The sequence below is a fragment of the Amblyomma maculatum genome, chromosome 5 (assembly GCF_055883805.1).
Source record: "Amblyomma maculatum isolate TAMU_Amacu chromosome 5, ASM5588380v1, whole genome shotgun sequence".
Taxonomy (NCBI): Eukaryota; Metazoa; Arthropoda; class Arachnida; order Ixodida; family Ixodidae; genus Amblyomma; species Amblyomma maculatum.
Window position 1 is genome coordinate 79,730,226 of NC_139348.1, and position 16,023 is coordinate 79,746,248.

General features: G+C 43.3%; 1 protein-coding gene across 2 annotated transcripts in view; it reads left to right on the plus strand.

Annotated features, from left to right (window-relative positions):
• The window catches only part of LOC146188569 (sorting nexin-29), a 56,693-nt gene that overhangs the window by 3,052 nt on the left and 37,618 nt on the right, over nt 1-16,023 (plus strand). For both annotated transcript variants that reach the window (XM_084603845.1, XM_084603844.1), the window contains exons 6-9: nt 10,697-10,871; nt 11,244-11,314; nt 13,252-13,383; nt 14,159-14,255. In XM_084603845.1, coding sequence (XP_084459971.1) covers nt 10,697-10,871; nt 11,244-11,314; nt 13,252-13,383; nt 14,159-14,255 — 475 coding nt within the window. The remainder of the gene's footprint in view (nt 1-10,696; nt 10,872-11,243; nt 11,315-13,251; nt 13,384-14,158; nt 14,256-16,023) is intronic.

The following is a 16,023-nucleotide window of genomic DNA, read 5'->3' on the forward strand; positions in this document are numbered from 1 at the left end:
AGACTGTTTCGAAGTGCCTCGCACTAGGAGTTGTTTACTTGATATGGGGCAGCGAATGGCCAGCTCCACTCTGCCTAGCCCTTATGTTTTAGGCAACTGCAGTTGCTTCGCCTTTTTGTTATTATTATAATTATTATTACGCTGGTATATGTACGAGGGACTATAGCTATTGTAAGAAGCTGACTGATAATGGAGCTGCATGAAGATAACTGTTTTGAAATAGCTATAAGAGGGTAGCTGTATGATGGCCAGCTGGAATGTAAAGTAGGTAGAAATGGGTGATGTCATGAGCCTGGGAAAGAGCTGTTTCATGGGAGTACTGTCTTTTCTTCACTTATTAAGGAAGTGAGTATGGGAAGAGGGAAGTTCTAACTTCTGAAAACTATTAACCTGTGATGTTATGAAACCTTTGCAACCCTTTGTTGGCGTCATCAGCTGATTATAGACCATACTCCCCCCACACCTACATAAAAACACACACACGCGCTTAAGTCAACCCACTATTCGTATTTGGCTTAAATATGTCACTGAGGGAATCATCGAAAGTGTCTACATATTCTGGTGACATCATGATAGTAGCAAGATCTGTTTGTGCCCAATGCTTCTGCTAGACATACTCAGGTATCTTTTCTGTTCGCTTTTTTTTTTTTTTTTTTTTTAGATTGGCATCATTCGAAGTGATACAATGGATGCAGATATACCACCAGTGTAAACACGGGCCTTACTCAAGCATTCATATCAGGCTACATTAATTAATTACACAATTCTTTCCCACTTGCCTCAGTACTGTTTTCCCTTTCTACTGATTAACAATGACAGTGGAAAGGCCCCATTTGCAGCAGCAAATGCAGCTTACCTATGCGCACACCAGGTGTGAGCTGATGGGAGGCCCTGCAGGTTTAACAATAGAGCATGTGGCCATTACGGCACAACCAAAAGCAACTGCACGCCATCTTATCGTGTTATCTAATCTCTGACTACTGGGCTGTTGACAGCAGCCAGCGAGGCTCGCTTTGCGTGACACTAGGGTCAGCATGCACATCGTGTGACGCACCTACCAAATGTGCACTACCGATGAAGCATCGTAGCATGTTCCACATATTACCTTGTCAGCGGTTCCTGGGTGCGTTGTTTATGAAGAAGGCACAAATGAAATTGTTAATTTTTATTAAAAAAAAAAATTTCATATCAAAAGTGAAAGGTAAAGATAGAGAAGTACCGCATTATTGCCAGAGTTGGACAGCCATGGTTTCCCGTCAGAGACATACATACATGCAGACACTTTTCTATTGAGGTTCCGGACTTCGAGAAATTGTTGTGTGCTAACCTATTTGGGGTTGGACAGCTCAAGCAGTATCATAATATGTTCTGCATTTGTAATGAGTTAATTAACTTCAGCACTTGGCTGTAGTTTTTATAATTAATGAGAGACTTGTGCCACGGCAAGTGCAGTTATCGAAAGAGCTGGCTGAGCAGCTGAAGCAATGAAGCTCGAATTCTACTAGTTGCTGCAGACGCAAGCGGTGGTTTGGCCCAGTGGGCGGACGTGTTGTGTGGTCCCCCGAAGGTGGCGTTTTGTTTGCCTATTAAAATGAAGTAGAAAAGAAGAGACATCGTTTCCTGAACTATAAGCATTAAGAAAAATGGAGCAGAAACCTTCCTTTATATTTAACTGCATGATGCTAAATGCCTGTGTGACCTAATGCTTGGGGATAATAACTTTTGTAGAAAGCAGTCAAAACTGGACTAATGAGATCAGTTTAAAAATAACTTTTGTAGAAAGCAGTCAAAACTGGACTAATGAGACCAGTTTAAAATTTAAATTCTGTTTATTTCCGTCAATAATAGCGGAGGGGGCTCAAACAAGAGCACTCGATTGTGTTGAAGCCCCCATTTTATGGCATGCAGTAATGGCACAGTTGTATTTTAATCATGAGTTAATTTACTTTTTTCAGAACAAAGCAAATTGCAAATTGTACTAAGCAAATGAAGTAAAATAATTTGCACATCATTTTTTTTAATTATACAGTTCTAGGTACAGTATGTGGAATAAAAGTCAAAAGAAGTGGTCTTAAGTTTAGTCAGGTTAGGCAATACCAAATAGTAGACTTCCAACTGTTGATCAATTTAGAGGCCTAATAATTGTTCCTATAGAAAAACTTTAAGCTTAGAGATGTTAGTGTGGCTAGTATCAACTAGTTTGTAATGAAGCTTGTTCAGTAATATTGGTAGAATGTGACGTAGCATTTGTTGGCCTAAAATGGTACGTGTAAAGGAAATTTTCCAATGGTTGTGAAGATCACGTGTCACGAAGTCTTGTTCACTTATTTGTGCTATGGCATTAAGTTCTTGCTGCTTATGTGGAGTTGTTTATATCGTTTTGCCAGTGTATATAAGCTGCATACACTTATTATATTATAGCTGGGTAAAATATTCTTATGCACATTGTGCCATCTACAGGATGAACATGCTCTTGTATGAAAGAAGTCCGATTCTCTCTATCTGTCTCTTTATTATTATTATTTTTTTTTTTTTTTTTTGCTGTGCAGAATAGTAGTTCCGCGATAATGTAAACCTGAAAACCGAGATGGCATTACACGCTGTCTGCCAGCCTCACTCTGGAATGAGTCACCTCATCATTCTGTACTTTGTTTCATTATTAGTCCTCTTCCCTAGACACAGCCTCACTGTAGAAGCAGCTGGCATGGGTATATAGTTTGCTCGTTTGACCTCAAAACGCACAGCCTGCCACTGCTTCCGAGGCCATCTCCTAAAGCAGACAAAGGAAAAAGGAAATGAGTTCAGCCTGCAGGGGGAAAAAAATGGTCCAAAAAAGAATAGGTGAAATTGAACACAGTGTTATATGAAAATAGTAGAAAGTGGAAAAGTAATAATATCATGATAGGCCTCAGTTGCGACAGCAACGTGCGATACATCCACAATCGCAGCAGTTGGAGTGCACGCATGTGACTCATTCATCATGTCCATTGTTGAACCGAGAACGGAGACATTCGTGCAGTGCAGTCTACGGTACTTGCGTGCTTTGAACTGTTCCTGCACATTTTGCGACCATATCTGTGCTGCTGGGTTCAGGTGAGCCTGTGATGCTCTTGATTGATGCTTCTTGAGGAAGCATTAGTGGGGCCATCGCCTTCAGCTTATCTGTACCTATAGAAGATATCTATAGTGGCTGCATAGCAAGCATAGTTCTGCATAAAGAAAGTGATAAAATTCTAGTTAAGAAAGGCGTCAGGCAAGCAAACACGATCTCCCCGGTACTATTCACAGCTTGCTTAGAGGAAGTATTCAGAGACTTGGAATGGGAGCAGTTAGGGATAAGGGTTGATGGAAAATACCTCAGTATGTAATCTGCGATTCGCTAATGACATCGCCTTGCTAAGTAGGTAACTCAGGGGATGAACTGCAAAGAATGATTGATGACTTGGATAGTAAAAGCAGGAAGGTAGGCTTGAAAATCAATATGCAGAAGACTAAGGCAATGTTCAGCAGCAAGGATCATGTGCATGCATAAATAAGCATGCCAGGGGCAGGGTGTCACCCAGTACTACATACTGTAACGGGAACCGTTCAAGGGTCTGCTACTCGTGAGAGAGAAGCTGAGCAATCTATTTCTGACATGGTGAGGCAGCTACCATTGATTAGAATACTCGTGTCGTGGAATTAAAAATTCGTTTTTTTTTTCCTTTCTTGCGCTGTGCACTCCTACAGGCATTTCATGCAATTTTTTTTTTTCAGCATTTCTTTAGCATTATTTGCACTTCTTTTTTACTGAAGCACCTGATTCAATAAACCTGTATAGGTTTTCTTAGCTAGTGCTAGCATTTGAAGTGAAATGACCATTACGGTAACATTGCTCGCATATGGTTATAGTGATCAGTCCGTTTTTACTGCCTTTTTGTAGACATGTAATGCTAATCAATTTCGTGCGCATATGTTTCGCTGTGCATGCATTTAATGGAACAGTGATCGCTACAGTGGTCTGTTATGCATGTGGAAGAAAGATGACCCCTGGATTTGCCCTTCTCATTTTTATTTTTTATTTTTATTTTGTATTTACGAAACTGCTCGCTCTAGCACTAATACTTGTGTGTAGCTCACAAATATGAGTGTAGTTAATTCATAATACTGCATATCACACAGCCTAGGTTTATATGTAACACTAGCTTTTCTGCTTTTCGGGGTTGACGAAAGCTTCTGAGCACATTTATTCCAACTCCCCCTGTAATCATTACTGAGTGCAGTTTTGTTCAAGGTGCAGTGTTCCACAGAGAAGCCGAGTGCCGCATATTGACATATGACTTCGATGTTCCTCTTTCAAGCCATTTCTTTCCACAACTCTGGTGATACTGTGTGATGCTGGTAGGGCTAACTAGCTTTAATCGTGCCATCATGATTAGCATAAGGTTTGAATTGAGTCTTTTTTCCTGGACAAGTAAGTGGGCACGCTCCAATCCTTGGGGCCCGATAAGCTATCCACCACACACGACCCCTATCTGTCCTGCCATTGCTTTAATCCTTGATGGGGGAAAGTGGACTCGTGATATTGAGTGCAGTGATAAGGAGCTTTGGGAGCTTGTGACGTTAGTGTGAGGCTGATTATTGGGCTGAAACAATGGATGCGTGTTGCTGGCTCGCCATAGCAGGGGCCACGTGCCTTTGTCACGCCTTATTGTGTGTGCTCTTTCTTTTTTCTTCCTTTATGGTTTATCTGGGATAACACTTCTTGTGAGGGGTATATAGGTATGTAAAGCAGACAGTGAAGTGCTTAGATTGATGCTTGTGGGCTGATAACAGTTTAGTGACTCTCTCTCTCCTTTTCCGTGGCCCCCTGTAGTGCCCACTTACATTTGCCATGTTCTTCCATAATTACATAGTGCGATTTCTACATAGCACCAGCCAAGTTATGTCCAGGGCTGGACGGGTCCCTGTTACAATGACATCTGACTACATGTCCCTGCACTATAAGTGGGAAGCTGTGAATTCGTTGGTTTCTGCTTTCTGCCTGTAACCTGCACAGTTCGCGTTTGTCATCTTTTTCAGCTGTCCATCCTGAGCTTGCACTGTTTTTCCCCAAACTCTCAATGCCTCCTTTAATTCCCCATCAAGATTGTTAGAATAGACAAAAGGATATTATATCATAGCCGAAATAAAGGAGTAGAAATTAGCATGGCCGGACATGTAATTTGAAGGCCAGACAACTGGTGGTCACCGAGGCTGACGAACTGGATTCCAAGGGAAGGCAAGCCTAGCAGGGGGCAGCATAGAAGTTAATTAGGCAGGTGAGACTAGGAAATTCTTGGGGATCAAATGGATGCAGCTGGCTCAGAACTGCGTTAATTGGAGGGATATGGAGAGGAGTGCAAGAGGAAAGTATACAACAGTTTTACCTGTACTTACCTATGGGGCTGAAACGTAGAGGCTAACAAAGAGGGTTCTACTTAAGTTGAGAATAACGCAAAGGGGTATGGAAAAAAAAACGGTAGGGATAACGTTAAGAGATCGAAAACGTGCAGAGTGGGTCAGAGAAATAACTCAAGTTACCGACATTTTATTGGAAATTAAGAAGAAGAAATGGGCATGGGCAAAACATGTAGTACGAAGAGAGGATAGCTGATGGTCGCTTAGGGTAACAAACTGGATTCTAAGAGAAGGAAAGCGTAGCAGGGGGCGGCAGAAAGTTAGGTGGGCGGATGAGGTTAAGAAGTTCGCGGGGGTCACCCCGCGAACTTCTTAACCTCATCTGCCGTGGATGCAGCTAGCACAGAACCGGGTTAAGTGGAGAAATATGGGAGAGGCCTTCGCCCTGCAGTGGGTATAGTCAAGCTGATGATGATGATGAAAGGTGCAACTTGTGCGAAATAAAATTAATAGTTTTGGTATTGACAGCTAAGCTTGCATTTAAGCCATGCGAACGAACACCATACAGCCAGTCATTACAAAAGTAAGGTAACAGTAGCGTCTCCGTGCACACTGCTAGCGTGGCAGGCACTTGCTCTTCCGGAACTACTGCATTGGGAAGAAAAACAGAATGCAAAAAGCGGTTTTTCCTCCCTTTGTGGTACGGTTGTACTAATTCCTCACCTTGGCTCAATGAGAATGCATTGAAGACATGAAGAGTCGCCACAGGGGAGAGTTGCTGCGCAGAGTGTAGGAAGTGCCTGCAGGCTCACAGTTCTGTTAGTGAACACTCTGAACACTCACATTTCGTCAGGTTTTCCCAGGTGTTGCACATGAAGTGACACCTTCATGTACATCTCATGAGATCGCATGGAGTAGCAGGCATAATTAGCAGCTGTTCTAAGTGTTATTAATCACTGATGTGCTTACTTTCATTGAAGTGAAAGGGGAAACAATCAGCTCTTCAATGGAATTCTTTTTTTTTTTTAAGGTTCCAGTTTCATTAAAAAACATAGTGAAAATGACAAAATGGTGTTTCAAAAAAGCCTGCCAGGCCTTTAAAATGAAGGAGGTGTGTACTCCATGCAATACATGAGTTTTTCTCGTTACTTGCTTCTCAGAAACCAGTTTGGGGAATGAAGGAACTAGCACAGGAATTTGGCAGCCTATGGTTTGTTGTTTCTACCAAGTTTTCCTTTTCCACATCCACTTCTCTTCACTATCTGTCATCCTTGCTTTTTTTTTAACTGAGAAATGCTTTGGCAATAGGACTCTAGCTTGCTGATTTGGTGGGCTTGCAGATGAGACGCTTACGGGGGCTCTGTCTTTGTCTTTTTTTTTTTTAGGCTGTAGAGTGCAATCACCACAGGCTAACTAAGCCGAACTTAGGTGTTGTGAATTCAGTGTTCTTTTATTTCCATCAGTGCCACTATTAGCACCAGATAACGAAACAAAACAAAAAAACTACAAGGAGCTCTGCTGTGGTCAATGCAGCACATATAACTCAATTCATCCGGGTACTTTATCAATGTCTAACTTGTTTGCAGTTGCTGCCGTTTTTGTCTAATGGGTTTAAACAGCGGACATGACTCAGGCCCAAAAGAGCAATCTGTGTCATCACCCCTATTCTTGCGAGCATGTGTAATTCATAACAATTAAATGAGTGCGCTAACTTGACAAAACTGACGAACGTGATGGAAAAATACATGACACGAGACACAAAGCACTTTGTGTGTTTTTATGTATTTCTTGATCCCGTTTATCGGTTATGCCAAGTTAGTGCACTTCTTTAATTATTATAAACAACCAACTAGCCCCTTTTGAAGCATTATGTGTGGTTCTACTGTCATTACTTTAATGGTCTGTTTTGTGCACGGAGTCACGCTCGTGGGTCCAGCGTTCTAAGCTTGAAGCCATGAATTCTTTCGGTGCAAAAGCTCTCGTACGATCGTCAGAGCCGAGAACAGTCATGCTTGTGTCTCGCTGGTTGCCATAGCAACCACGATGCTAGCCATTGTCAAACTGCTAAAGCAGCAAGTGGGATGGTGGCATGCACACCAGTTATCAACGTCCCTCCCAACCTTGTCGCCTCTATTTGATTGTACCACATCACTAAAGAACCTCAATTTAGCACTAGGTTTGGTCTCATTGGTATCAAAATTGTGACGCTATCGTTTCTCGTGCAGAGGCCAGGTGTTATATCATTTCGCTACCCACTTCTGCGATAAGATATATGTGCTTCCAATCATATGCCGTTCATTTTAAGTGTAGGTGTCCACCAAGATGCGAGACAGGTACTGCACCTTCCCTTCCCTTCCCCAAAAAGTCGGATCAACTAAAGGCTAACACTTTTCCGAACTCTGTGCCAGTCTCTCAATGCCAAAACATTCCAAGCGGTCCTTTCGCACGCCTTTATCGGTTTAAGTGGAGTCAAATCCCAGCTAATGTTTTATTATTTATTTATTTTTATGATTTTCATTAGCTGATGCCCGCTCTTCTCAACTTCAAGTTTAGGGTTTGCTTCGAGCATTTCAGTGAAACAAATTCCTAGCTGATTTCAGGTCGGTGTGTGTGCATTCTCCAATGCCTTGCCAGCCAGACTAGTGGTCATGTTGTGCAGGTTGCTTGGAGATTGTAGTTGAAAATTCTTAGACCAGGATGTCCAAACGTTGCAGATCGGCTGCCGTACGATGTTCAAACACACCAGCTAGCACTTGTCTTTGATTGGGCAGAGGGATGGGTACAAATCATCGGAGAGATATAGATCTTGTATTGGCCTGCCAAGCAGCAAGGCGTAGTGATCAGTACTCAAGAGACATTGCTTAACTAACCCACTAGTTTATTTCTGAAATGTTTGCAGCCAGCTGTGGTCTGACAGACGTCGGCAGAATGGGTGGAAGCCTTTAGCGACGTTCCGAGCATCTACATTTTTCATAAGCTCTCTGTTGTTGTATACAAGGACATTCAGGCAAGGCTGTGGCATGCTGTGCTTGCTTTGAATTCCTTTCTCACTCTTATCTGCTCATTTAGCCTGGGAGATGGGGCCCTGCTCATATGTTCCCTTTTAAAATTTACAGAAGTATACAGCTGCACTTTCGTGCAAAGGCTTTGCATGATTTAGCCCTACTTTATAATAAGTAAGTTGCCTGCATGTGTGTACATCTTTGCGAAAAAACTCGTAGAAATGTCTTCTATTTTAGTTTAGCACAGCAGTTCTCAAACTGGGTTTTGCGGAAGAATGCTCTTTGGGAGTGTTGTTTTACTTTAGGGTTCCCCCAAGCATCCAAATGCATGCATTCCCTAACTGCCCCTTTTTTTCTTTAGAAAACCCAATTTTGAGACTAATTACACTGTAATTAGTTATATTGCCCTCAGAGCTTTGTAATTCAATTCATTTTCCAACTCGAGGTTGAAGGCCCATGGTCAAGAAGGCTTTGTTCGTTTGTTCATGCTCAAGGCCGTTTCAGCACACATCATTATCACTTTTCAACGAGATATATCTGGAATGTTTGTATAGCCACACAACTGCCTCTGCTTCAAATGAGATTGTATCATGGGATTATCATGCTTATCTCAAGGGTTCTTCGTGACGTTAAATTGAGCACGACCAAGCACGGCAGTGATTTTGGGCTTCTATGCCACTGATTTCAATAGTTTTTGCCGGTGCAGAGCTTTTGAATTCTATTAGGTGCAATGATTCAGCCCGATAAAGAGTGAGTGCTATGACCAGCCTGCTATTTTTCTACAGTGACATTTTCAGGACCTAGGTGAATCCAATTCCTACAATTTGGAGCGGACTGCTTGAATATGCATTTCAGTACAATCTGGAATGGACATGTTCCTTCTGACTTGAGGCGATTCTTAGGAGAAGCCATTATTCTAGATTTGTTCTTCGTCTTCTGACTCTTTGGAGTAAGGAAATAAGGAAGCCTTTAGTTCGAAATCTTTTCTTTCGGCATGACAGACATTTTATCTACTGTGCCGTGATACGGATTAGCTGCTTGTATGCCACGAAATCCAACATGACCACAACCATTTTTCTGTCACAGCATTTTGTATCTTTGCATATTTCTCCAAAACACTGTCAATGAAAACAATTTTTAAAGGGCTAATTTTCGGCTTTGTCGGGTCTTAGTGTTATAGGGGGTTGCATGGCAGTCTTGTTGCACCGCATCTTTCTGTGTGTGTGTCTGCTTAACTTTGCATAAAATGAGTCACATTGTGACATGTTGGCTGCTGCTGTTGCTGATAAGACACACCCTGCTACCTTTTACTCTGACTGCTTATCAGGTTAGACAACTAGAAAACATTTGTGAAGTGCCAGCTCCAGGCCTGCTTGTTAGCTTTCTTGTTTTTTCTGTTTTTGAAATGGCGCTAGCTATTATTAGTCCACGTGAGCACTCCAAGCTATGGTTAAAAGGTAAAAGCCTAGTCTACAGATAGTTACTGTAGTCGCGGAAGTCATACTTAGCACGAATGTCTATAGAGCTACTTGCTATGGCACTTTTGTATCTGTTGTCAAGATTTCATAATCATCAGTTTCCTGATCTGCTTTTAGGTTGAGCTCAGGTCGACGCTATGTACAGCATTCCTTCCATTCTTTAGAGCCAAGCTGGTCTTTTTGTATTTCATGCGCCATCTTGCTGTGTAAGTGAAGAAAAACATTTCGATAATTCATTATGACTAGTGCCAGTAGCATATGAGGTACCGTGCGTTTTTGGGTGAGAGTTCGAGGGTTTAGGGGGATTATATTGTCCCCTCTAAACGAGCTTGTAATATTGAGTTGGATGCTGTACTGTGTACAAGTTATGTAGGGCGAGATGTCGGTGTGCCTTCAGTCATTCATTTGTGTCAGCATTTTATTTCCCTTTTGTTACCACATTTGCGTATAGCCTATGGCTTTTTCACCTCTAGCATATGTGCCAGGCAAAGACGTACCTGATCGCGTCACAATTTGTGTCAACTCAGTCCTAGCCCAGCTACGAACTGCCTTGCTGTTGCTTTGTGTGCTCAGTTGCTGGAACCGGCTGGATTATGGAACTGGAAATCTTACCCAGCTGGAATATTCCGGTTTCCTGCTGGAAAATCTACACTTCCAGCCAAGATTTAACTGTAAAATTTCCCGCTGGAATACGGAAACCCAGCTGGAATGAGTACGCCTGAACAAAGCCTATAGAGTGTCCATTTTCGCCTGGGTGGGTAGATATACATACTTGGGCTGCATTGGGACCCCACATTGCCGCCCCTTATGGGTCTTCTTTCTTTCTCTTTGTGGCAGTGTTCTGGCACTATGTGCGCACCCACCTGACCAAGCACGAGCTGGAGCGGTACCTGGTGCTGCGCCACGTCAACACGGACGAGGGCCGCGGCCGGGCCTGGCTGCGCTCGGCACTCAACGAGCACGCCCTCGAGCGATACATGCACATGCTGGTTGCCGACCCTGCCCACATCAGGTGAGTGCCACCATCCTTGTCGCCTGCCGGTAACACAGGTAGGCAGAAACAATGAGAACACGGTGAGCCATTGCTTTTATCAATGGCAACTTTTTTAATATACTGCTTGGTCAACAATAGCTTTACCTGCATTGTCCCTGTGTAGCTGTGCTTTTAGTTGGAAATGTGATGCTGACACTTTGAATTTACAAGAAGCATATCAGATTGTGAAATTTACTGGTCGCTACAAATGGAGTTCGACAGTATTGATTCTGCTTACTTGAGCAGGTGTGGACTTTATCCCTGATATAGTTGTTCCCACTTCCCTTGTAGCATTCACCATGCTAAGAAAGACGCATCTGTATAAATTTTGCGGTCCTTGCTTGTGTGCAGCCAATTCTATGAGGACACTGCCTTCCTGATGGACCAGGAGAAAAGTAGCATGCTGCCCATCATGTCCGCAGGTGAGGGGCCACGTTCACTCTGTGTGGGCTACATTTTAGGATTCAGAGGATTGAGGTGTTCACTAACAGGAAATGTTCTCCCGATGTGTCTGCGCGATGTATCCACACTAACTCATCAACTGACACCTAAAAAAGAAAGTGTCTCAACCAGCGATCGGACCACTATCACTCCAATCTCCAGCCGAGCGTGCAGATGACTACTGCACCCCAGGCTCATCAGAAATGGGTCGTAATTCTCCTTGTCTAGTATAAAGATGATAGTAACCATGACAATGAGGATGATGTGAATGAAAATTATGATAATAATAACGATGGCAGTGTTGGTGCAGTTAGTGATAATGATGATAGTATTGACAGTGGCGATGATGATGGTACAGTAGTGATGGCAGTGACGCTGCTTTCAGTGATAGTAACTGTAGTAGCAGTGACACTGACGGTGCATTTAGTTGATAGTGATGGCAGTATCATATTTCCCGGTTTATAAGACACACCTTTGTATAAGGCGCACCCCTCATGTTTAGAGGCTTTCAACAAAAAAAAAAGTTGGTATATAAGACTCACCTCAATTAATTCAGATTAGGGCAATATTACTTGACTATACATGTTTGCTCGACCATCGCGTGCTATGTGCCTGAAAGAAAATTTATTTAGTGTGTGTGGGAATGATAGAAAAAAAGAGGCAATACTAATGCTCGAAAAAACTTTCGCTCAGTGAGAGCAGGAACCTTATTATTACTCAAAGCCGGAAAGTCTTCATCTTGGTACTCGGTCGACGATTTCTCGCGACAGCGCTCAGGCATCCTCTATGCGCTCATAATCACTGCGCTGATCATCGCTGCAGGAAGGAGAAAATATGCATGCAATAGCCACCAATTAATGTTGTAAATCGTAATTGGGAAAGAGAGTCAGTTCGATCTGGCTAGTCTTGGCAGCGTGGAAAGGGGGAGGAGCATAGACGTCGCAACCTTTTGGCATACTGCCAGTGAGACGGCTGTACAATTCTAGAACACTAAAACGACTGTAAATATTGTAATCGCAGGCGTCGCTACCGCCAGTTTCACAATAAAATTGGCCTATGAACATTGCGCAAAACGGAAAAAAAGAAATGCACATAAGATGCACCGTTGTATAAGGACGCACTACCGAACATTGTGTCAAAAAGCCGCATCTTATACGCACGAAAATACGGTAATGCTAGTGGTTATGGTGACAATAGTGATGACAATGACAATGCATTTATTTGATAATGATGAGAGTAGCGATGTCAACGACGATGTAGTTAGTGAGAACATTCCTGTAAAGTGGCTTTCGCCCTTTCCACTCTTCAGAAGACTTGAGCTCGGTCTTGTAATTTTTTGTCTGCTGTCATGACTGAGTGATGCCCCGATTTATTACTGGTCACCTGGCATGACTGGTATACCCTTTTAAAAGCTCTTTTTTTTTTTTTTTTTTTGAGCAGCGAGAAAGCAGAATATAGTAAAAAAAAGCACACCATAGTTAAAGAGTGTGGAATCGCAGTTGCAATCCTGCTAAGAGTCAAATTCGAAAGTTAAAGCTCAGCTACTTTGGTCATCTGATGAGAAGAGAGGAGTCGCTGGAGAAAGTTTTGATGTTGGGAAAGGTTGAGGGTCGCCGGAGAAGGGGTAGGCAGCGAACGCGATGGTTAGATGGCATCCTCGAGGCGCTGCAGATGAAGTTACGTGATGTTAGGAAGATAGTGAGAGACCGGAAAGCGTGGCGTGACATGGTCCATAGGGTCACGAAGAGTCGGACACGACTGAACGACTGAGCTGAACTGAAGTTTGCTTATGAGTGGAATAGCATGCACCATGACATTTATGCTGTCAAATAACCTCTGCAACAGCAGGAATGAAGCACTGCTTTCAGTGTTAGCTGAAAATCACATTGCAAGCTGCACTCGTGTGCTGCCTCCACAGGTCTGGGATCCATCCTGTTTGCTATCAACATTGACAATCAGGACCTGAACCCACCCGAGTCCAGCGTCTCCGTGCGGGGTCCTGCCCAAGCGGGGCTCGCCGATGCACACCCTGTCATTGCCAAAGGCTTGGGTAAGGCATCTGCAGTGCCATACAGCAAGTCTGTTCCTCTCCACCTTCTCTTTCATTAAATACCCCCTCTCTCTCTTTTTGTTCCTCTGCCTGCTGTACAGCTTGCTAAGGATTAAGTCTCCGGAGGAAGTGTGTGTATCTCTTCCTTGAAATCATGAGGCCATTGGCTTCTACATAGTACAATATTAGCTCACATGCATGATTGGTAGAATGCTGCAAACTTGCTGAAATGAATTAGACAAGTTGACTCCCTTAAGACTTGTAAGCTTCTGTATGCATTGTAAACCATTACCTCAAATACTACTCATTGTCTAATAATATCTTGTTCCCAAAATCTTTGCCAGTACTCTTTGCAGGCAATAATACGGCGCTTGCCGTTCCAAATAATTGTTATTTGCGAATAAAAAGATTACTTCACCCTTAATGAATTCCAAATTCTTTGCTCTTCTGTAACTCCTTGCCAGTATATCCCACATGCCTGACTGTAGGCGTGATTTGTATGGTAATTGTTGCTGCCAAATGTGCTATTGTTTACATCTCTGGTATGACAGTGTCTATGGTTACTGATAACGAGTAACAGATCGTATTAAAGCTTAACGGGAGAAAAGAACACGAAGGATGGTAACGCGTTATTTCCACCTTATGCTGCTCTGTGTCTTTTTGGAGGTAAAGGTCTTCAAGGTTAACTGTCGAGGGTCAAAATCTTGTTGTCTTATCTGCAGAGCACAAAGAGAAAAAAGAAAAAGGCGCGCCCTCTTTGTGTCTTTCCCTGCAGTGGAAGTCCGGCGGAAGAAGAAGCGCCGCAAGCCTCGGTCTAACGTGGTTTCCTTCGACGATGAAGACGACGACGAGGACTACGTGGCAGATAGCAGGTTTGTGCTGTGTCCCATATTGCGAGCTGTGCTCAGTTTTTTTCGTGACCAGATGAGCCATTTGGTGCCGCAATGCTGGGTGCCCTCTTTTCATACGGAACATGCTGTCTTTCTTCCCTGCACTTCCTTTCTTCCATTTTGTTTGTTCATTTTGTTTTTTTTTGAAGTCTGAATTGCTTCCTTTTCAGAAATAAGAAAGGGAACCATACAAGAAGTTTCTAGATCTGACCTATTATGCCGTGCACTACTGCATGAATGAGGCACGCATTCTTCATCTAAGGTTGCCCCGCCGGCGTGGCGCAGTGGTTACGACGCTCGGCTACTTGTCCCAAGGATGTGGGATCGAATCCCGGCCTTGGCGCCCGCATCTCAATGGCGGCGGAGAGTAAGGAGCCCATGTGCTGTGTGATGTCAGTGCACATTGAAGAACCCCAAGTGGTCGAAATTTCCGGAGTCCTCCACTATGCCGTCTCTCATAGCCTGAGTTGCTTTGGGACGTTAAACCCAACAAACCAAATGGACCATTCTTCTTAAGGTGTCGGCAGGCAGCAAGTTACATTCATATACATACTGCTGTTTCAGAGGCACAGTTGCTATTGGGCGCGAGCGTCACCACTAAAGTGAACTGCGCTAGCATCGACCTAGGGGAGCAAGTGGGACCACATGATTCCTCTTACTGCTGCTGAAGCAGACGCTCGATTGAATTTGTGCGGTTTAAAAGCTAATAGTCGTGTTTATTTATGTAGTTTGGGTTAGTATAGAGTGCCAGGCTTACACTTTTTGATCTTGCATAGTTATTGGGGTTACTTACGCGAAGGGACCCGGCGTAAGCTCCCATTGCTACTCAAAAAATAAGCTCACAGGATCTTCGTTATTCAAGATTTGAATGGACAAAGAAGTGAATGGTCATTCTCATATGTGCAGCAGACATTTCAGTGAGCAAGGTTTTGTCCATGCATGAGTTGGCGCTGAACAGTTCGGTGAGTACCGGTAGAGGGAACAGCGCGCATTTTAATTTGAGTTTTTCACTTGTGAAGCTAACGAAGACCTATTGCTAGCAGGATGGAAAAGATGGCTTCTTCATGGAGCAGTACGCTACCAGATGAAGGAAAGATCGTGCAAAGGCCAGAAAGTCTCATTCTTCTGAATGAAGTTGTTGACATGAAAGTTTCACAAAAGTGAACTATAAAATTCTGCCGCCACGGGCAGCGGTATTCATGATGAGTTATTTCAGGCAGCGTGCATACAGTGCTGTAGTGATTTCAAATGACGAAGTACTTGAATACTCAAGAGATAGTATATTACATGTTATGATGTACTGAGGTATGCGTCAACAAACCTACTTCGTGCGGGGAAAACAAATGTCTGCCTGAACCAAGAGTGCCAGTGATGGCAGTCAGTGCGCAAGAATTCGCTGTGTGAAACGCATTTAATACTTGCTGTAAAATATTTCGTCTTTTCCGCTGTTCAACTTGTCTGCTCTACTACGTTCAAAGGAGCAGGTGAACGAGGCCGCTTCTGCCGACACTAATCGAAGGCGCTCAGCCCTGATACCTCCTCTTCTCTTGCAGAGAAATCTCGTTACTGGTATTCACTAGCTGGTTTTGTGGCAGTCAGCTCCAGTTTTGTTTTTCCATAACAGCAACAGCATTGATACAGCCGGTGCGCGTCGTCGTCGCAGTAGTTAAAACTCGCTAACTTCGACAACCTGCTGATTCGGTGAAGGGCTTTCTTACTGGATGAATGTGCCTAATATCTCGAATTAAGC